Below are 22,021 nucleotides of genomic sequence, written 5' to 3'. Positions count from 1 at the left end.
CTGAAGAAGAGGGATTGCCGCGGGACCGCGGGAGTTCGCTCTATTAATTTTCGAATTTGCCGCTTTTCTTCTTCTATAAGTCTCATTTTGCTGATTTTTTTATAAAAAGAAAAAAGAAATAGAAAATAATTACTGTATTTTAATTACTTTTCAAAATAGCCCTTATAGTTTCGCTAATAAGGTCCCATCCATCCCATTGAAGTTTTTCATAAATCACTTGAGTAAATTGAAAAGGCCTTATGGCTTGCCCAACAGATCACCCATCGAGAGAATTGATGGATCAAGATCATTTTTGACGCCTCTAACTTCGGCCACCATGACCATTGTTTCACGAGTCATATAATTTTGCAAATCATTGCGTTCTCTAATTCCATTAACGCTCTATTTGAACGAGATGAAAGAAAGTTCATTAATAAAAAGGAAAAGAAGGGAAAGAAAGAAGAAGAGAGGAGAAGTAAAAGATTCATGTTCTTCTTATTTAGAATGAATAGAAGATTCATTACCATAACATATATTATCTTATTTGAAAGGAAAAAAAGAATGAAAGTTAAATATATAAATTTACAAAAATACTTTTACTTTTTAAAAAAGACAACGCACGTTAAGGACAAATAAAAAATTATAAATTTCCATCTTTAAAGGAGAAGAAGAAAAAGATTATGTTTATCTGTCACTGTCCTATTGAGTTTTGTCCTCGAAGAAATTTACGATAAAAATTGACATCAACATCATGAAGTATAAACAGTTGGACATTAAGCAATGACGATGTGCATTGTATGAGGAGCGACATCACAAAGTAGAAACTACATAAAGGTGTGTTAATTTAAAAATTAATATTTTAAAATAAAATTAAAATTAAATTAAATTATTTTTAAATTTTTATTTTTCTTTCTTACATCCCCAAATCAAAATGTAAAAAATTATTATGAGTCATAAGTATATAAAAGTAAAATTTATTTTTCTCTCTTCTTCCTCTCCTCAACTCACTCCATCCTAAAAAAGATCAAAATTCTTCGCCTTCTTATTTATCCTTTTTCTCCCATTCCTTCACCTCCTCCTAAACAAAGGAATCTCTACCATCAGTCCGCTCACTATTTGCCTTCGGCGCCTCATTCTAAACTTTTCAAAGTAGCCAATTTCACTGGATCAGAACTATTGACGATTTGCTCCTCTGGTAAGAATCTGAAAGAATCAAACATTATGCTTTAGTCGACACAATCGAACATGTAATCGTCATGAGAGAAGACGCTAGTGTACAATCCAGAGACTACCATTCTCAGACCTTTTTGTTCGCGCCATTGATTCTTGCTGTCGTATCCTCTCTTTTTCAGGCCCATCAGCTATTCCCTGTTACAGGCGACCAAGATATGTTATAAAATTGTCAGATTTCAATGGTAAGAAAAGTAAGAGACAACCTGTAGCAGCAGCACAGCTAAACAATCAAATATTTAACTGCAATAGCAGAAGAAGGAAATTAAGTGAATTTTACCAATCCTCAGTATGCAAGGAAAATTTTCACTGATTTGCCGTTTCCCAAAATGTGTTTTCCTATTTAGGTACTAAAGAAAGGACAAAGCTGGTATATAGATTAATCCCTGATCGGTCTATCAAAATATCGTTTCATCAAAAGGGATTTACAAGCATGCGGAAGAAGCATTCAAAAGGGAGAAAGAAGCATTAGCTAGTCAAATAAGAGCCGTCTCCTGACAGACTTTGGCAAGTTCTTATCCAGGTTAGTTGGCTTCTCTCTTTTGCCGCATGGTGAACTGTCTATGAATGAACCCTTCTCATGATCTTGAGCCACAGCTTTTGTAGAACGATAAAACTGCTTAATGCTAAGCTGGACCTCGGTCGATCTAGGAGATGCCAATCTGATGGACGTTTCAGCTTTGTTTTTACAGGTGCTCTCCTGCAAATAATTGCAAAACTGCAAACCATTCAAAATTGCAAACCTTTCAAAACATTTCAAAACTGCAAACCTTTAGTTTTCTCGTGTTGGGGAGATCAGGCTCGGGCAGAGTAGCAGTATATCCATATTTCTCTATCTCAAGTGGTGCTGATTCTTTACCAGGAACAGTTGGACAAATAGGCGTCACATCCTAAACAGCCAAAAAGAACGAAAGAACAAATGAGAAATAGTATTGTGGTCTTTGGTTTTTCCCTACTAATCCATGTGTTTTGAGTTATGCTTCTCAGACTACTTAAGTACATATCGAGTTCTATATGAGTTTGTTTTCATGAGTTTACTAAATCATATTGATTTAAAATCTTAGACTAGCCTATTTAGTAACTTGTAGCTTAATTATTCAAGTAATGAATATGATAAAAGGGCACCTCACTTTTTATCTCATTCCCAATATACCTCTTCATTTTTAACGGGTCTAATCGCAAAAATATAAACTGGTTGAATAATAACCCTTGAAGTTGTTTTGTACAAAACAATTTCAAGGTGGAACACAAAATAGTATTATTGTATTAAATAAAAGAGAGGGTGTTCTTTTGACCGATATAGATAAAAAAGGATGTTCTTTTGATTTTCTATCTAAATACTTTCTTTTGACATATCACATGTGCTATGCTAGAGTTAGACCATAAACCCCATGAATTCACCTTTTGAAACCTATAAAATTTTTTGCACATAGATTCAAAATATCAATGTTCAAGTTTCACTACCTAACATTAGGATTGAAGAAAATAAATGACTGCAAATTGCGTTGATTAAAGCCAAAATAAATGAAGAAAATTGATTGACCAACCTTTTTCTCTGATTTTTGTTGGTCATTTATATCCAAATGATCTGCAAAAAATATGACCTTCATGGAAAATAGTGAATGAGTTAGCTCGTCTAGATGCAAAAGAAGTCTCTTATGAGTAACAGACTATCATATCGACATTACCTTGTTCAGCAAGTGACTATTGGATGCGTCTGCTGCAATGATCTGCACCCCTAAGCACGTTGGCACAGTGCAGAAGGGGCAAATAAGAGACTTGAATACACAACTATCTTTTTCGGACCAGATACCATGTGAAGCTACTTCTTTGCAGCCATTGTCAAAGACGCGATGGTCGACTGATGAACTATCGCAGACTACAACAGGCACATCTCTCTCTGGTGCAGTAGAAGGACAATTGAAACAACTATCCTTTGGAGGTCCATGCTTCAGAACATATGCCAAATACACTTTGGAAGATGAAGTCAATGAACAGTTCAACAAGAAATCATTCTCACGCAACCCCAGTGGGCTTTTGCAGAATAAACAACTTAATTCTAGCATCTTTGTCAATGTATCGGCCACATTCCTGATGAGCTTTCCTTGCCTTGGTTTTCGTTGTCGGTTAACTGAACTGTTATCCAGGCATGGTGATTCAGGTATCATATCAGTTTCTCTTGATGTGCTGCTGATAGAGTCAACTGGGCAGAAAGAGTCAGTATCAGAACTAAGACAGTCGATCTGATTGCAACCGGACATTTGCAAATCTATTCTTCTCCCTTTCTGATCGTATGAATTTACACTCATGTTTAAGGGCATTTCGGGGTTGCAATAAACTGTTTCTTTAATATCTTCCAGAGAATGCTTTGGCGTGCTGGCAGTGTCAGATATGCTTCCGATAGAGATCGTCTTGGGAGAAAAATTTCCTACAGTTTGCTGAATCATTTCGACCTCAAAATTTTTGTGAGCAGCATTGTGGTCGCTTACAATTGAATTTGCAGTGGCTAAAGGCTGGTGAAATTTGGCTTTGCATGATTTAGCAGAAATGGCCTCCAAACATCTGCATAAATTCAAACGATAGCATGAGAACCAAGGAATAAAAATATTGGGTTTATAGAACTAGCTTTGTGAGCAAGTTGAATTACTGGAACTGAATTGTGGTACTGGATTTTAAATCAACAAAATCAGCAGGAGGGTTCAAGCATTTGATGATTGTCTCACTAGTTGCTTCGACTCCATTATGACTTTGATCCTTCGAGGAAGAAGGACCCTTCTTGTCAAGTCTGGATGATTTTGTCAGTTTTCCAGATACTGCTCCATTCTGATTGTTCATTTTTCTTGCATTCTGAGGGTTGACCTTGGCTTTCATTGTTTTCTGCACTTGAATCCCTTGGTTCAAATTTGATTTCTGCTCGCTAAAATCAAGTTCCTTTTCTATCAGAGAAACATCATCAACTCTTGAATGACAACTCGCAGGACCAAACCGCTTCTGTTAAGACACAATGCAGACGTTAGGCTAGGAATATAGCAATGCTTGAGTATGCTTACCCTATTGTTTTGGCAAATGTATAATTCAAAACTTTCCCGCCGAAAAACAATGAGTACAAACTTGAGAATGCAGTTCATGCTTAGCAGAAAAATAAAGTGTATGCCCACATTGAAATACCTGAGCAGATTCAAAAAAGTTCTGCAACCCCACTAGGGATTCGTCGAAGCTATTGAAATACTTGATTGAGTTCTTCAACCACTTTGAAATGTAAGTTTGGTTTCGCTCCTCCTTGAATCGCTCATCTACAAGAACATTCAAATGTGAGCCCCTAGTTAGCATTATTTAAATACTGATTTGCTTATATAATCTAAAAGGCCATGAGGTATTTCCAGTATCTCATCTTAAACAGTGCTTAAAGAAAAGGAGGGGAATGCGAGTTGTCAAAGCATGAATACTCAATGTATGAAAGCCATTTAGTCCATGGCTCCTTTACCCATAAGTTTACTGGTAAACTCTTTTTCTATTAGCCCTCCTCTTCCTTTTAAAGAAATAGAGATGACTCGAAGTGAATACGACGATTATAACAAGAAGCCATGTTAATCTCAATTATTTGGAGACGGCCAACTGAATTTTATCTCTTTATTGAACTCAAAAATAGCATTACTCAAAATTATACTATCTGTAGCAAAATCTAAGCTGGGACATGGTTGCCACCCTTCCTACTGATTAGAAAGGAAAGACATATGCCCCTACTAGTGTGGTGCAATGATAAAACACTTAGAAGAGCAATAAAAAAATCAAAATTTGAATCATAAATGGGACGAATATCCTATAGATATGCTTCTAAGTGTGCATAAGTTTGCTCTGGATTTATCCGACAAGCGAACTAAGAGAGAAGGCTATCTAACTCTAGGATTAATGAGGCAAAACTGATTAGAGAGAGAGAGAGAGAGAGAGAGAGGAAGGACAGATATGAAAAACAAACTTAAATTGCAACCAGCATGCTAAGGCACTATGAACCAAAACCTGCAAACAAGTTAAATAATGTTACAAATTTCAGCAATGAATGAAAAAAAAAACTTAAATTGCAATTCTACATAGCATTGTTTATGTGGTTTCCAGCAAAGGATAATTTTCTTCTGGTAGTGACACTCATGAGCCATGATCATGGAATATGCTAATGCACCGTGCCTGAAAGTATTTAACAGATAGTAGTGATCTTATATGCACAAGCAACCCACACAGCAGTCTCACCTGTTTGAAAATTATCATTGCACCACAGAAGAATACAGAAAAAAGTCATCAACCAAAATGAAAAACAGGTGTGAAGCTATAAATCAGTACTGAAGCGGCACCTAGTGATCTGTACATCATTTGCTATAAATTAGTCATGATTGTAAGATATAATTGCAAGTTGTCTTGCTAGGGTCGTTTTATTCAAGTTGAATGAAATTGCTGCATCTTCAATAAATGGAACTCAGAAATTGATGTAGCCTTCAAGAAACCTCTCAAGGATATCATACTATTTATTAGAATCCAGCTATTTGCATGAAATTCCTTTGTCCATATTCTCATCGAGCTTGTCATACATTTTGTTTAAAAAACTTGTCATTCGCTATGATAAGCTGATAGCCATTCAATTCTAGTAGAGAAAGAAATGGATGCTGAGTAGAATTCTCATACCTAGAAAAATGATGGCTCCATAATCAAATCTGTGCCTGACGCAGCGACCTAAAAAGTGAAAGAACTTAGCTTATCATCAATGCAGTCTTTTCTGTGAACTAAACAACCAATCAGGCATATATATATATATATATATAAAAGCAATAATGAAGGGTACCAATTGGACCAAAGTACTCTGTATTTGAAGGATAACAACTGAGATTTATGACTAAGATCATACATAAAATTATTTGTCATGGTAAATTAATAAGAAACTAGAACACTCAACAATAAATATAGATTAAGAACAGACAACTTATGAACGTATGAGAGCATCTATTTGTGAGCGTATGAGAGCATCTATTTGTCATCCCCCCTAGTCAGAAATACTGCCAATGTATTTGAAAATGGTTCAGTAACTTCGAAAGCTTAAGAACGAATCCGAGACAAAAGGCGATGTCTACCTGCAGCTTGATTTAAAGCACGGAATGCTTGGTGGCAATACCATTCACTCCCACTAAGGAGATGCTTTGTTGATTTGTGTGTATCGTTATACTTCTTCTTCAACATAACCTGATTGTCATTCCTGAATTGTTTGAATTAATTAGTGTGATGGAAGAATAATTCAAGGCATCTAGGAATGAGACGCACAGTGCTTACTTGTTTGGAAAAGGGATACCAACCACCACCTACTTTTTGGTTATGGAACATAAAGTATGAAAATCACATAAGAAATTAAATGTTGACACAAGCATTTATTTGGCGAGATAACAATAAGCCTATCCCAAGTGGTTAGTTAGTAATAATATCAAAGGAGGTGGATCATTATAATCTATAAGTAAACATCATCCATAGCTGAATGCAACGTGAAGGATACAACTACTCTAGCATTTTCATCCGAGAAGTCAATCCCTTCTGATACCTGCAGAAGAAACCCAATAATTAACCAAGCAGAGATATAATTTAAAAAAGAAGTGAAAATATCTAGACTTCCTATTTACATGCAATTTCGATTAATTATTTAGATGATGAAAATCATGTTACTGAGCTAAATAAAGGAAAGCACCTTCAAAATTTTTATATTACATCCTTTGAAAATAATAATAGGTACTGGAAGAGAAAGTTTCTAGAAGAAGAATCTTTGGCCCAACATAAATAAAGCAAGAAGTCCCTGTAATGCCACATAGAAGAACACACCTTGCCTCGGCAAACTGCAAGGAAAGCAGCTCCTCTTGGAGTATTTTGTGAGCACACCTTGCTGCAAATGGTTTGCCTTAAACCAAGTCTACTTTTCTCATGAAGTACTTGTGTACTCCCACGAATTGCATCATAATAACCTCTAAGAAGAGATTCAAATTCATCCGTGGCTCCTCTTGGCTCTATAAGGCAAAAGTACTCTCATCAAATAAATTATAAAAATTAACAATATGTTAAGCAAGACCATATAACACGAGGAAAAGCACACTATAAATACATAATTTGCCAAGACCATACCAACAAACAGTGTCTTTTCAGCATTCAAGCGAGACCATTGACCTGTCTGAGTCCAACGACGACGAAGTTTTTCCAACAATTTGTAGCTAGGAAAGAAAACAAGAATTCCTCCTGGTGCAATCTTGCATATTTCTTCCAAAGTAACTCCTAGTTCATCCTTCATTTAAGAGCATGCTAAAATGTCATCAAGTTGCAGTTTAAAGAGAACACTAACAATTGGTTCCAGTAAACTACCTGGAAGGGAAATCCATCAGCAGTTCTATAGCTGGCATTCAATCGACATTTTCCAGGACCAGTGGAAACAACTGCAGCCCAAAGCTTTGGACAAAAATAGGTGACACCGGTCACAGACTGGAAGCAAAGAACTGAAAATATTAAAGAACAAGAATGCACCTGCGATTCCGGGTCAATGACATGTGGTGCTTCCATGCAAGCTTCAAATTGCACTCCAAGTTCAGATGCAAATGAGCCCATTGGGGATAGAGTTCTGTGTAGAAAAAGCATGCAAGAAATGAGACGATTGTAAATGGAATGCCATCATTTGGGTAAATCTAGTGCACTCAGTAAGTGTTCCGATAAGTTTCATTTCAAGAAAAAAAAAACAAGAAAAGAATACTCTGGATCCAATGGGATTTTGAGAAGATGTCATATTTTTAAATTTCAGTTTCTAAAGATAGTCTTTTAGCGTAGATCAGTTAAAAGGACAATACAGTGTACGAAATTTCCATCAATGCGGAATCCCGAAGAAGAGTCTATTATACATAACCTTACTGACGCCGGACAAGATAGTGATTATCCTGCAGACAATATTGATTTTGTTGATCGATTGCAATCGTCGGAAATCAATCTTCTAAAATATGTTAATTAGGAAAAATACCAATAGATAGAAAAATAAACGGTACTGTAAAAAATATTATTAAATTAAAAATTTCTTCTTAAACATCAATTAACAAGATGATATAGATCTAAAACTCTAATTTGTAAAGAAATAAAAGAAATCCTAACAAAAAGAAAAAATTCTTAACAGATTCGAAATTCTAAAAATACTAAATGGACTTAAAATCCTAAAATATAAAAAAATTAAAAATTTTCAAAACTACTTTAAATACTAAAAATCTTGGAAATTACTAAAAATAAAATTTATCAAAATAGTAATAAAAATCTAAAGATCCTCCTATATCAGTCGTCCCAAGTTGAAAGAACTCGTCCTCGAGTTTAGAATAGTATCAGGTGGTAGTCCAGGAGAAAAATCATCTGACATCAACTCAACAAATCTACTAGTAATTGTTGGACACTGAAAATCCTCGTTGATCCGTTGACGAGTAAGATATCGTGGGTGTTGCTCTTATCCATCTTCTTATCTCTCAATACTTCTCCATCGGTTCCATGTACTTCGAGGTAGCATCAATCTCCATGTTGAGGCTCTTCAGCTTTCATACTCATGTCTTTCCACGTTTTTTAGAATATTTCTCCTAATAGCTCTTCTTTACAAGAATGGTTTCATGCAAAATGAGACTTTTATGTTGATCAATGCCGAAGTTGTTATTGTTGGATGAATATAGATCATATCCAAGGGCACAATCTCCTAGATATTGTGTAGATTGAGGTTGTGGAGCCAATGTACTTATCCTTGATTTATTTAAATAGGAGCAACACGCATAGCTAACAGTCTCGTTTGTGTTGCATCTAATGTAGAAGCAGTTGTGTCCATCATGATTGATAAAGGCATGTCTTTAAGACTCCAATCATCTTTTGAATCGTCCTTAGAAGTCAGTAAACTTTTGCAGACGACTAAAGTTTCATGATCATCATCATAAAACAACTCGTCATATATTGGTTCGTCAGTTTACTCGGTCTCGTCTTCGTTATATTGAATAAATTGGGGCGCTGAGTCAATGCAAGACGAGACAATGGAAACTGGGATTTCGTCGATAGATAAACCAGATTGCTGATCGTCGTCAGACAAAGTGGATTTCTGGTATTCGATCAATACTTCGTCTAGGTCTATCTCCTCTTCGTCAGAGTCTTTCTCCTCTTCATCATCATCATAAACTAGATCATCAAATATTTCGATTTTATCATCATCTCCGTCGCCACCTATGATTGGACGATCAGAAGAGTAGAACTAGTTGTATTGATATTGTCAAGGTCCACATCTTCATGATTGTCTTCGCCATCATAAGAGCAAAGGGGGATGTAAAGACATTGCGAAGTTGGTGTTCTCTCGAAGTTGAAGGTGGCAGAGCGGTTGATCCCGAATCCCTCAAAACCAAACTTGCACTTCGATATCTCTCTTCGATTGAAAATTAAGGATTTTTCAAAATGAGAATAAAGGAACTTACGACGTTTACGATTTTGCGCCACTAGAGCTAGAATAACTTCGTGACTTATCTCTGTAGATATTAAAATATCTCGTCACAGGTACTACGATCACAGGGCGAGTCTTCTTCAGCCGAAACCTGCCTGTTACGACCACGATCACGACCATAACGACGATCTATCAGATTTGAGAGCTCTGATAACAACTGACGCTGGGCGGGATAGTGATTATCCTGCAGGCAATATTAATTTCGTTGATCGACTGCGATCGTCAAAAATTAATCTTCTAAAACCTATTAATTCGAAAGAATATCAGGAGATAGAAAAATAAACGGCACTGCCGAAAATATTATTAAACCAAAAATTTCCTCTTAAACATACATCAACTAACAAGATGCTTATATAGACCTAAAATCCTAATTTGTAATGTTATATCTTGAAATAATTAAAAAGGGCTTAGTCATAAATTTTAAAACTTGTTGGATCTTTATGTAAAAATGCAATTTTTTCCTTTAAAACCTCTCTAACTCTAAACCCTAATCTCTCCAAAAACGATCTCACCCTCAAACTCCTCACTCCACCGCTGCCGCCATCCTTGCTCCCTATCGTCGATGCCACCGCCGTTGTCGTCCTTGCTCCCTATCGTCGTCGCCACCGCCATCGCCGTCCTTGCTCTCTGTCATCGTCGTCGTCGTCATTGCAGCACTGCCAACATTTCACAACATCAAGCGTGAGTGGATATTTAATTGAGGTGGAGTATTCTTGCTTGACTCCTTTTGATTTCCTTCGTGCATGATTAAATATACGCATTAAGAGATAATAATCTGGATCCCTTTCTTTCTGCTTGATTTTTTTTTTTTTTTGGTTTGTCACTTCACAACAATTAAGAATTCCATAGCTTGGATTTTCCTTCATTTTGTATGTCATAAATCCATTATATGTAATGTACGATGCTTGTTGTTGTTTTTATTAAGATTTTATTTCAATTGGTAATTACTACCATGGGTATACATCGATCGGTTAGAAAACAAGAATGACCTCATCAATGTTAATTAGGTATGGAATAAAAAATATTGATGATGAATTATTTAAGGTTTATATTCTATCTGGTAGAAGAAAAATAAATTACATGCTCGTATATACTTCTATTTGTCTGATCATATCTTTATACTTGTTTGTCCTTTTATAAGTGTTGTTTATCAAATTTTTACATCATATCAAAATTGATCAATGTCATTTATATTAGGCAATTGAGAGATATGGGGAATTTAAGATAATTTCCTAAAAGAGAATTCAAACCTCATGAGAATTTGAAGTGAATAAATAATATAACGGATATTATTATCAAAAATTGAATAATACGAGAGAAAGCTTTGGCTTGGTGTTCGTAAGAAGTTATATAACTTCTCAACCAAGTTACTAAAGAAGTGAATGTAACTCTCGTGTTATGAAACTTCAGTTCTATTAATTATAAAAGATATGAGATTAATTATATCATAGTAATAAGAAAATATTTCTGTATAAATATAGAGCTCTTGACTCCGCAGTTTGAAAATAGCTTCCAAGTCTTTCTGCGCGTGCATAAACTTTGACCAACTGGAGATAAATTTTTCCTCACGGGGTGGATTGCAGGTTGTTCACCTTATTCTTATGTGAGGCACCTCACGAGATGGATTGCAAGTCGTTCATCATATTTTTTTTATATGAGGTATTTTTCGGGTGGATTGCAAGTCATTCACCCTATATATATATATATATATATATATATATATATATATATATACTTACGATGCAATTTCGCTATGAGTGAATTGTAATTCGTTCACTAGGCTATATGATGCATCATTTCCAAGTGGGTTGCAGGTTGTTCACTTTGATATTTTTCATTTAAACATGATGTGTTTGTATTAGGGGGAATGCAAGTCGTGCACCTTTCCTTAAACGACGCATTCTGAATGAGTATATGGTATGTCGTTCACCAATAAGACAAAAAGGGACAAAATGTTAGCAAATGAGAAAATAAGGTGAACTGATGATATTAATTAAGAAGGGAATAAAAGACGAATGATATGGAAAAAGATAAATGATAAATGATGTTATTGCCTCTTTAATACTATTTTCATGCACGTCTATCGTATCTCCACTTTGTACTTTGTGCTCACTCTCCCTTTTCTTTGATCTCAGGTTAATTGTTGAGATATATATATAACATTAGTGGAGTTGTTCCAGAGGTATGCATGTAGTCAGATTATTTAATTTTACTCGGTGTTTTGCTATGACATTGTTACAATTCACGCACGGCGAGCGAAGCTAGAGTCGCAGCAAGCCTAGTTCGTGCAGGGCGTAACATATAAAGAAATAAAAGAAATTCTAACAGAAAAGAAAACTTTTTAACAGATTCGAAATCCTAAATAGACTTAAAATCCTAAAATATAAACAAATAAAAATTTTCAAACCTACTATAAATACTAAAAATCTTGAAAATTACTAAAAATAAAAATTATCAAAAATAGTAATAAAAATCTTCGGATCCTTTTGCATCACTTACTCTATTTTGCAAGAGGCTATTTTTGAAATTCGAACCTATTACATCTAGGTCACATAGTCCGGTTCTGACTTCCAAGGAAAACCATGAAAACAGGCATAATTCATACAAACAGGGTATATAAATAGCCAGAAATGGAATATCTACAGCATAATTAGAGGTGTAAAAATTTGCTGATAACATAGAATAGTTAGGCTGTTTTGATGCAGAGTAAAACAATATAATTAAATAGCATGTACCCTGATGTAAGGATAACTGAAAGAGAAAGATTTGCAATCTCTCTAAAGACAAGAGCAGGATTTAGACACCACAAGCTCAATTTGCAGATCCAGTCACTCGCAGCATAACCTGACAACGTTTCAACAGCTATTACCAAATTAAAACTGCAGTAAATTAATAGAGTATGATCAGTGCTACTTAGCATCAGTTAATCTGAATAGCTGGTTTAGTAAATAGCCCTAGATGTGCTCAGCAAATTGCCTAGATTTTCAAAGGTTAATGGTGGATCCTGTGAGAGATAATTGGTCATTTTGCTAGAATCTGAAGAAACTACTATTGGTTTGCTATCATTTTGATTTTATTTCACCAAAACTATTATATGTATTAATTTCATAGGGCAAGCATCACATTTTATATATTACTCACTGTCATCTCTTTTAACATATCGCTGCAAGCCTAGCTGATAATCAGTTGCATTAGTACCATCTCCTGAGAAGAGATAAGTAAGCGAGGAAAATAGACCTGCATGTTATAGAGAAAATTCTGAAGATCGCATGCTTTTATTTGGAGCAAATATATATAAAAAGGCAGGATACATTACCCTCCAATGCAATTGCTGACATGCTGCTTAAATAACTTTTAACAGACTCTGCATCTGAGGCAGCTTTAATTGCCTAGGGCAACAATGATATCATATAAATGGTGCAGCTAAGTTTGAATGACAACTAAGATATAGAGCACAGACTAGTTAACATAAAAGCACCTTCGTTGCACATTCTTGCAAGATTGGGAAACATTGTTGTGTGATTCCAGCATGTTGGAGCTCAGTTATGGCCTCATCAGCAGTCCAGCTGTGAGAATCAAAATGATTCAAGTGCAAATAAAAAAAACTAGCTAGCTAATGTTATAGAGCAGAAACATTTATCAACTTAAGGAAATGACACATCAATATGCTACTAACAGTGTTTGAAGCAATAGAACGTTAGCAGAAGGCTTCATATTCAAACCCAACATTATGCACTTCCATGAAAAAATCCTGCCCTAATCAGACTTTCATTTTTAAAGAATCAACAAAAAAAAATCAAAGTGATCAACATGGTCGATGTAGTAAAAATTTCCATAGCATGTCACAACATGGTCATAAACTTAATGTACAAAATTAACACGGGAGAAATTTATATGCATGCTAGTACAATGATCATCAAATGTCATACAATCTTGGGTTGTTAAGCAAATCTTTGTGACTCAATGATCAAACTTCTAAACAATTAAATTCCATACAATGAAGCTCCATTATCAAAATGATGGTTCACATCATATACCTTCGTACTCTTACAGTCATAGCATGTAAGGTTGGGACAGTAAAAAGTCAGCAACACAAAAATGATTTACAAAAAATTTCTAGAACTATTAGAAGATTATTAGCATGGTTTTTAAAAATGAACGAAAAAGTTTTAAAGAAAGCAGACATTTTTGTTATTTATCTAAAAATGTTTTTTTCATAACTAAAATACAAAGGATATATATGGCATTAGATAAATTATAAATCAAACATATTTTTTATGTTCGATTGTGATTCTTTTATCTAATTGTACTAATTCTTGCGTGGGTTTTTGGTGTTGTTAATAAGTTAATTATCTCATAACTTTCCTATTGAGTTGATTCATTTCACTAGTTCATAGTTTTTAACTTTGTAGGTTTGATACAAGTTATATACCAGTTTGGTTTTAATTACTAGGATTATTAGCTTCTTTCACCAAAATAAAAGTAGAAGTAGCTTAGACTTGTATATGGCAAATAAGAAGGTGAGGGAAATGATCTGCTTAGCTTATCCTATGGTGGTTTGAATGAAACAATGGTGTACAATTCCACAGACTTTCTTGTATCTATGCTTCAGTTAGAATTTCACGATCTGGATTTGAAGCCACCAATATAGATTTTTTTCTCATAGATTATCTAATCTAGTTGCATATGGAATTAAGGGAATAAATGATTATATCTGAATTGAGGCACTGTGCTCAAATTCAATAACCAGAAATCCAAAGCATTAACAAGTTCCAGCTAGAATGTACTTACAACGAAGAGTAGTGCTCAAATTCACATTGTTGCAAACCCATCTTCCTCTCACCTATCCAACTTATTATTCCCTGTATATCGGAGAGAACTTTCTCTTGGTCAAAGAACTAACTAGATTAGGAAGATTATATTCACACGATAAGTACCTGAATCATGTCATACAGTGGTTGGTATATTGCAGCATCATTGCCAGCCATGCATAATTGTTCTAGTTCGTCTTGTAATGCTAGGATTTACGAGGACAGACAATGAAATTAAATGTAGCATTTATAATAAAGGCAAGTCAAAACTTGTAGCTTTCAATTTTTTGTATGACTATGGAAGTATCGCAAAGCATGGCTTACCTAAAAGTACATCTTCTTCCACATCTAGACTTCCGGAATCACGTGCAATGTCCTCTATGTTGCTATAAAGAGTAAACCACAAGGGAATTAGATTAAAACTTACAGGTGCAGCTTATAGATCACTACTGGAATCTGGAAATTTGTGATATAGGTAAATGTTTGAACTTTTAGGTCGGGCGCAGACATAAACTTGTTAATAATGCAAGAAGCAAGATACAACTATAAACTAGACAAGTCTGAAGAGCATACTGCGCCTCATCTAGAATCACAATGGCTCCTTTTAAGTCTATATCCATGGCTCTGCGAACTACAGGATTAACTATGTAATTGTAAGGACAGAAAACTAGCTGAGCTTCCTCTGCTAACGTTTGTGCAGCAAAATATGAACAACCTACAACAAACACAGAAAAGAAAAATATTAGAATCAATTTACCTCATTCATAGATAAAAGTAAGGCAACAGACCTTTTACACTTTTCCCAACTTTTACAAGATCTTCAATATCATGAACCTCATAACAGCCACCTTTCTGAAGTGAAGGATGACTTTTAACTTTATTTACATTTCTGATGTAGATGGACAAGTTAAATTAAAGGGATTACTAAAGAATTGCAATGCATGATACGTTAAGAAACAAAAACTCACTTAAATTCAGAGCATCCCAGTGCTTCATCCTTCAGAAGCAATTTACTAAAGCAAAACAAGAGGGGATTCAAAACAAAAAAAATAGAAAATATAATGTAGAGAATAGTTAGAGTGGCTCCCTGGATCATTAAGAGCCTACCATTCTTCATCCAAATTTGCCTAGTGCACACATACTTGTTGGTGCAATAGTGTTTTCGTGAAGCCTGATGCCAAAGGTTAAATAGATAAAATATTACATATAGAGAAATTAAAGCATAGAAACCAGAGATTAAATCCCACAGGTGATAATTGACGCAAAGAACTTTGCTCGATATGTATTAAAAACATTATATGTTCAAACACATGCAAATTCACTAACCAGCACTGCCATTGGCACTCGATAAGATGTCTTCCTGTATTCACGAATCACCTGACTTATCTGCGAGTGAGTCCTCCTTCATATGCCAATCAGAAACATCAATCAAAAATCTTATTCTAGGAACAGCCATGTTTTCTCTAATCATTGCATCGACTGTATATCACTCACGAGGCATAGTATATTTTAGGCGACGCCTGTCTTCTCTGAGATTTAGCACTTGCTGGCGTTGAAGATTGTTCAGCGTCATCTAGAATTCGTCGAGAAAGGATCAGCGAAGCCTTAGATCTTTGATAGCGACAAAACGAAGTAAAACGCTAGTTCTTCCTTACTAGAAGGCTGTGTCTCGGGGATGAATCCGCCGCCATGTACAAGGCGATCAGAGGTGGGCGGCGGCAGGGGGCCCTGGGACGGAGCGGCGTACCCGGAGAAGAATCGGCTGGTCTGGTGGCGCTGCCAGGCGAGGGAGGAGCAGAGGAGGGAGAGGGACTTGCCGGTGCCGGTGGGGGACTCGAGGAGGGCGTGGCAGCGGCCCTGGCGACGGGCGCGGTCGAGGGTGTGGATGACGCGGCCCATGAAGGCGAGCTGGGAGCCGTAGGGTCTGTAAGGGAACTCGACGGGGACGCCTTCGATCTGGTAGGAACCGGGGCGGGCCTTGCCGGCGTTAGGGTTTTGGAGGGGCTCCGGCGAGGCGGCCATGGCCCGATCCCCTTCGAGGCCGGCTCCGATTTCTCGACGATCTGGAAGAGAAGGCAATGGAGAGCGATTATAAGTCAACTCAGTGAAGAATAAAGGGATTGGAGCGGGACCGCGGGAGCTAGCTCTATCCCTTTTCAAATTTGCGGCTTTTTTGCTGATTTTTTATAAAAAGAAAATAATTAGTCTACTGTTTTACTTTTCGAAATGCCCCATATAGTTTGGCTAATAACGTTTGGCCCTTCACATATTTATATGATAATCCCAGTTAGTCGTATTGACTCAATCCCTGGGGATGACTGGTCCGGGGTGACGGGTCCTGTCCTATAGAAGTTTTCCCACCAACCACCAGGTAAATCGAGAAGCGCACGTAGCGGCCAACCCAAATTGCCAACATCCTTTGATTGTTATCTCCATTTAGAGGAAAATTTCTACAAATATGTCGTAGTTGGGGATTGAACACGGGTACCTGGGTAACAATCTAGATGTTCTACCACAGCACCATAGCCCTAAGGACCTTTCACACATTTATGAGTATTATTGAACTAGCCTTGACTATTATCGTTTTATCCCTTCATCTCCTCATGGTAGATAAGGCAGAAAATTAAAAGGGAGCCCTTTTATCTATATATATTGAAAAGATATTTCTCTTTTAAATTTTATTTAATAATATTTTATTCATAATTTAATACCTAAACTATTAAACACTCTTAGAACAATATGTCTTGATCGAACTGTTTTAAGATCGAGTGCAGAAGATATTTTAGATATAAAATTATAGGGGCACTTTTGAAAATTTTTTGAAAGAGGAACATTGTGTGTTGACAATATGAACATTTAAGGGCCGCCTTTTTAATTTTCTACCTAAATAATAACTATGAGTAATTTAAATGAATAAATCATAATATATAATTGTAACAATATCTTTAGTGGAGTAGCTTTACTTCTAGATGAAGTACTTTTTCGATTAGTTTTAAAAAAGAAATGTTCTTTAACCATATGGATAATCGAAGATACCCTTTTAATTTTCTATCTAAATAATAACAATGGGTAATTTAAATATATGAATATATATATATATATATACCTAATCGAATCAAAATAATAAGTCAAAATTTCAAATTTTAATTTATTAGTTTGGGTTTGATTAATAGCTTAATCTATCAATTTCATTTAAAATCAAGCCATTAAAATTATATATAAACCTGCATATACAAATATATAGCTAAGTTAATATGTTAGTTAGTATGTTTATCATTGTTATTGTCTTGTTGATTATAAAAATTTTCAAAAACTTTGAATTAAAAGGAACTTAAAATAAAATTAAATCGTCAAGTTTAATTCAATTTGTTTTCAATCTGAAAAGGTTTGAATTTGCTTTGAATTTAGTTTTTCAAAATAAAAACATTTCAATTTACTTTTGTTCTTAATCGAACTACTATATCGAAACATGCTCAACCCCATGATATTCAACAACCTGCATCAGCAACAAATTGCAAACATGGCCATGTTAGATCGGCCTCAGCCCGATTAGACTCAGGTCATGTAGATCCAGCTCAGCCTGATTAGACTTTGGTTGCGATTGAACTAGGATGACGTCGAGCATGACACAAATCATGCCGAGCCAAGCTGGTGACGAGCAGACCTGATTGAGACCTCTAATAGTGTTCGTCGATCAATGAATTAAACTTTGTATATTTCAGTAAAAAGTGGAATCCGTCATCCCAACAACCCACATGATCAATCACATGATTATTTATGATGAGACAAATCAAGAAGCTGCAATTGAGAGAGCATTGCCTTAGACTTTGTCAAAATTCGACTCTTACTCACTTCAACAAGTCTGTCCGGCACTAACCAACACAACCATGTCCCGACTGAAACTAACATATATCATTATTAGCAATTGCAAATGAGTGATTCTCACATCGAAACAGCTCAAGGATCATTATTGTGAATCGTAACATTGAAAAATGGTGTTTATTGACAACATATCGAAGATAACTCGAACACTGGTGGGCAAACTTATCATCCACTGCAAAACCTCTTACCGGAGTCTAGAAGCTTTTGTGCATGATGAATGCTCCGGGGATGATGGTGGAGTCCATGCCATGCCTCATTTGAGCCCCCTTTGTTGAGTTTAAGCTTCTCCAACTGATCATGGAGCGCCGAGATGTTCAGAAGAGGGACCGTTGTTGGCCTTCCATGAGCACACTGAAAGATTATTAGAGAGGGAAAAAAATGAAAACCTTCCAGGTAAATCATACAAGCCACTAGTTTTACCTGAAAACATAGGGATGTTGCTTTTAGCTCTTCAACGATTAAAGAACACTCTGAGGGTAACAAAGAATCACCAAACATAATCGCGCCTAGAGAAAAGAACTTTCAGTCGGAAAAGCGAGACAACTGAGAACAATGCCAATAAAAATGCTTTTGTGGATAACCACATCCAAACAATATGCAGCAGTACTATGCAAGAATCTATTTTTGAAACTTGAATCAAAGAATATCAAATTCTAACCTTCAAAATAAGGAAAGAGAAACAAGCATACCTCTGCAAGCTTTGGAATTAAGAATCCGAAGAACAGAAGGCGGAAGACTTGATGATCCATCAGTCTCGACAAGCTAGTAATATAAACATTGAAAAAGAAGATTGGACTACCAATATACAATAATACTTTCGCATGGGAAACAAAAACAAAAAAGAGTAAATTTGGTGGCAGCCTTCTACATTTGGCATTCTAGGATATTCAGGATAATGTTATATTAAAAGTAACAAACTTAACCATTCTCCTATTTGTTGATAATTTGTCGAACCTATGTATCAGTTTATTAAAGAATGAGATTATAGATATATACAATTCCGTAACATAAAGCTGTACATTAACGATCTAGTGGAGCATATTTACGTGTTTTACCGAACTATTATTAGGCAGGAGTTACTTGGGTGAAAAGTTAGCAAGGGAATAGGGAGGGGAGGTGCCATAAAAATGTAAAATGACTTGTATGGGGCATGGCGATTTTGTGACCATTTTCGTCTCCTTTTCCACATAGGTAAATCAAACCTCAACATCATGAAAACAGGTTCTAGTAATATTCCGAAAACAGGGGAGGACAGGTCCATCCGATCATCAAACAAATGACCTAGGTTTGTCTAGGCAGCAGGACTCGGATTATATCAGCAAATGGTTTATATATACATGGTATGGAGACATTAGTCCCTGTCCAATACAATTCACTGGTAGCTTAGTGACTCAACAACAGGTTGTTTAGCCATGGTCCATGGAAATGATTTCTTCGATTTCCAAGTTCAAATAGCATTTTGGACAGAAACATAATTTTGATTATGATCAATATATCTTTCTGATTCATTCACAGAACACTATCAACTCTCTCAAGTAGCTAAATTAGTGTAGTAAACTACAAGGTAATGGTTACTTGTTTAAGAATTTGGTCGTGAAGGTTAACTTGCATTGATGGGAGAAAGACGAGAATAAGTCAGGAGGGAGAACTGCTTCAGCTGATTATGGACCCAAAAAACATACCATACAAGACAATTTCATTCTGATTAGCAAGAGAAATGAGAATAAACATGAAAAGCAGCCTCAGAAAAGTGTGATGAATCCAACTTGGAAAATACAAAGATCTAGAAAAAGAATCAGTAATACCTGCTCGATATACTCAAGAAGATCCTTGTCGGTCAAATTAATACCTAAGATACAAGGCACCTGCATGACAATTTGAGAATGACAATTATTTGGGAGAGAATAGACAAAATAGTCAAAGGTAGCATACCAATCTTATGAAAAGTGTATTGAAGTAAAAAATTTGACTCAAAAGGATTCATAATAATCAAGACAAAACATAAAGCCAACTAAAAGTGTAATGGCATTGGAAAGTCCTAAAAGACTAATTTTCAGCAAAGCTACATCATCTTGTCAATCAATACTCAATTTCCACTCAAGTATCGAGATCTAAGCTAACCGAACGTTTGTTACACTTGAGGATAATAAAGATTTTCAACATGATTGCTTAGATTGAGATTCCTATGTGATTTGTAGGAGGAAAGAATCTAATGTCAAAGCTTATCCATTTGCTCCAACAGAGGTGAACTCCCTGAACTAATACAATAAGGACCAGAGACTAAAAAGGTCTTCCGACGTCTTGCAGGATTCATTTCATCTATTTTGATGTTTGTATAGAGTGGAGACACCATAAATCTCATATGATAATAAAGGACAAAACCATAAGCAAGAAGTATCTGGTTATCATATCCACAGTAATAAAACACTTCTCTGTCACTATCAACAGTAATGCAACATTTCCCTGTGGTTTGGCTAACTCTAATTCAACACTAAATAAGACAGACGGACAAAGTTAAATATCAAAATGCATATCGACTGGCATAACTTGAGATTGCTAATAATATTAAACGAACAATTTAGCATCAACAATTTGTTACAAACAAGAACAAATTCACTAATAATTGATGTATCATTACATAAAAACCATTGATATCAAGGTATACATCAGAAGAAACAAGCCAGGCATGTGTACAAAGAATCTATAATTATACATGCAATTACTTGGAATTATATATTTGATTTGTTTGCACTAAAAGAGCAAGGCTACTCACGGCAACAAGAGTAACACCACATTGGTTTCTTTTAAAATGGTTCAGGTTCCTGAAAAAACAAAATAGGCTATTTAGTCCATATATGCATAAATATATGACACCAAACTTAGGGTCAATGGACAAAAATGCTATTAAAAAACATGATATAGTTACAACGAGAATATGTAATTTGCTGTTGCAACAAAGTTACACAAAACAAGAATGAGGATCAGAAGAAAGCAACTTATCTGAGTTCGATGTTCTAGCCTTCTTTGTGGCTTCAATGAACTGCTTCCACCTGCGGCCACTCCTGTGCAGAGCTTGAAAATTGGAATAAATTTTTTGTCTCTGGTTTTATATGGTTTGCCCACAGATTATTCTCATGTTCGTGATCAGATCTTGGGTAGCCCCACAGAGGCTACCATGGACAATACCTACAGCGGTTACACTTAATGTCTCTGCCAAAGTCTTAGCGTTGCTTTCTTCCAATCATGTTGACTCATCAACTTTGGTCTCTAGAAACAACAGACCTCTACCTCATAAGGGTGGCAAAGGACGTCCTTGGTGTGATCATTGCTACCGACTAGGACACACGATTGATAAATGTTAGAGTCTACATGGTCGACCTCCCCGTGCTGCGTAGATCGTCTAGAGTTCTGTCACTCTTTCAATTTTAAGCTCACAGTTCCACCAAATCTGGCCCCACCTTCCTATGACGACTTTCTGAAATGGTATAAGGATCAGGCTTCTGATTCACCTGCTGTCATTGCACTCACTGGTAATTCCTTTGCTGGCATATCTCATTCTTTGAGTCCATCGGTTCTCGATTCCGGGGCCACCGATTACATTACT

At 35.8% G+C, this 22,021-nt stretch overlaps 2 protein-coding genes across 3 annotated transcripts in view; both read right to left on the bottom strand.

Moving 5' to 3' along the window:
* Positions 1-1,517: 1,517 nt before the first annotated feature.
* On the bottom strand, positions 1,518-16,557 carry LOC141840087 (uncharacterized). Its single transcript, XM_074727980.1, is given in 29 exon segments — positions 1,518-1,909; positions 1,980-2,099; positions 2,757-2,813; positions 2,898-3,771; positions 3,857-4,200; positions 4,378-4,502; positions 5,884-5,931; positions 6,327-6,448; positions 6,523-6,551; positions 6,740-6,784; positions 7,060-7,241; positions 7,357-7,513; positions 7,591-7,674; positions 7,750-7,843; positions 12,460-12,568; positions 12,866-12,961; positions 13,041-13,113; positions 13,203-13,290; positions 14,516-14,586; positions 14,662-14,741; positions 14,860-14,921; positions 15,109-15,250; positions 15,324-15,424; positions 15,504-15,548; positions 15,643-15,664; positions 15,667-15,706; positions 15,862-15,937; positions 16,030-16,108; positions 16,191-16,557. Coding segments are annotated over 29 exon segments (3,960 nt in total). The 3' UTR covers positions 1,518-1,681.
* A 1,899-nt stretch (positions 16,558-18,456) lies between these two features.
* The window catches only part of LOC141840506 (DNA mismatch repair protein MLH3-like), a gene marked incomplete at its 5' end in the record, with an annotated part of 13,050 nt that continues 9,485 nt past the window's right edge, over positions 18,457-22,021 (bottom strand). Inside the window, 5 exon segments of one of the 2 annotated variants that reach the window (XM_074728507.1) lie at positions 18,457-18,768; positions 18,838-18,923; positions 19,107-19,179; positions 20,223-20,282; positions 21,191-21,239. In XM_074728507.1, coding sequence (XP_074584608.1) covers positions 18,583-18,768; positions 18,838-18,923; positions 19,107-19,179; positions 20,223-20,282; positions 21,191-21,239 — 454 coding nt within the window. 2 annotated transcript variants of the gene reach the window in all.

The sequence above is a fragment of the Curcuma longa genome, chromosome 11 (genome assembly GCF_044706935.1).
Source record: "Curcuma longa cultivar G26 ecotype Majalengka, Jawa Barat chromosome 11, ITB_CL_G26_1.1, whole genome shotgun sequence".
Classification (NCBI taxonomy): domain Eukaryota; kingdom Viridiplantae; phylum Streptophyta; class Magnoliopsida; order Zingiberales; family Zingiberaceae; genus Curcuma; species Curcuma longa.
This window is presented reverse-complemented; position numbering and strand designations above follow the sequence as displayed.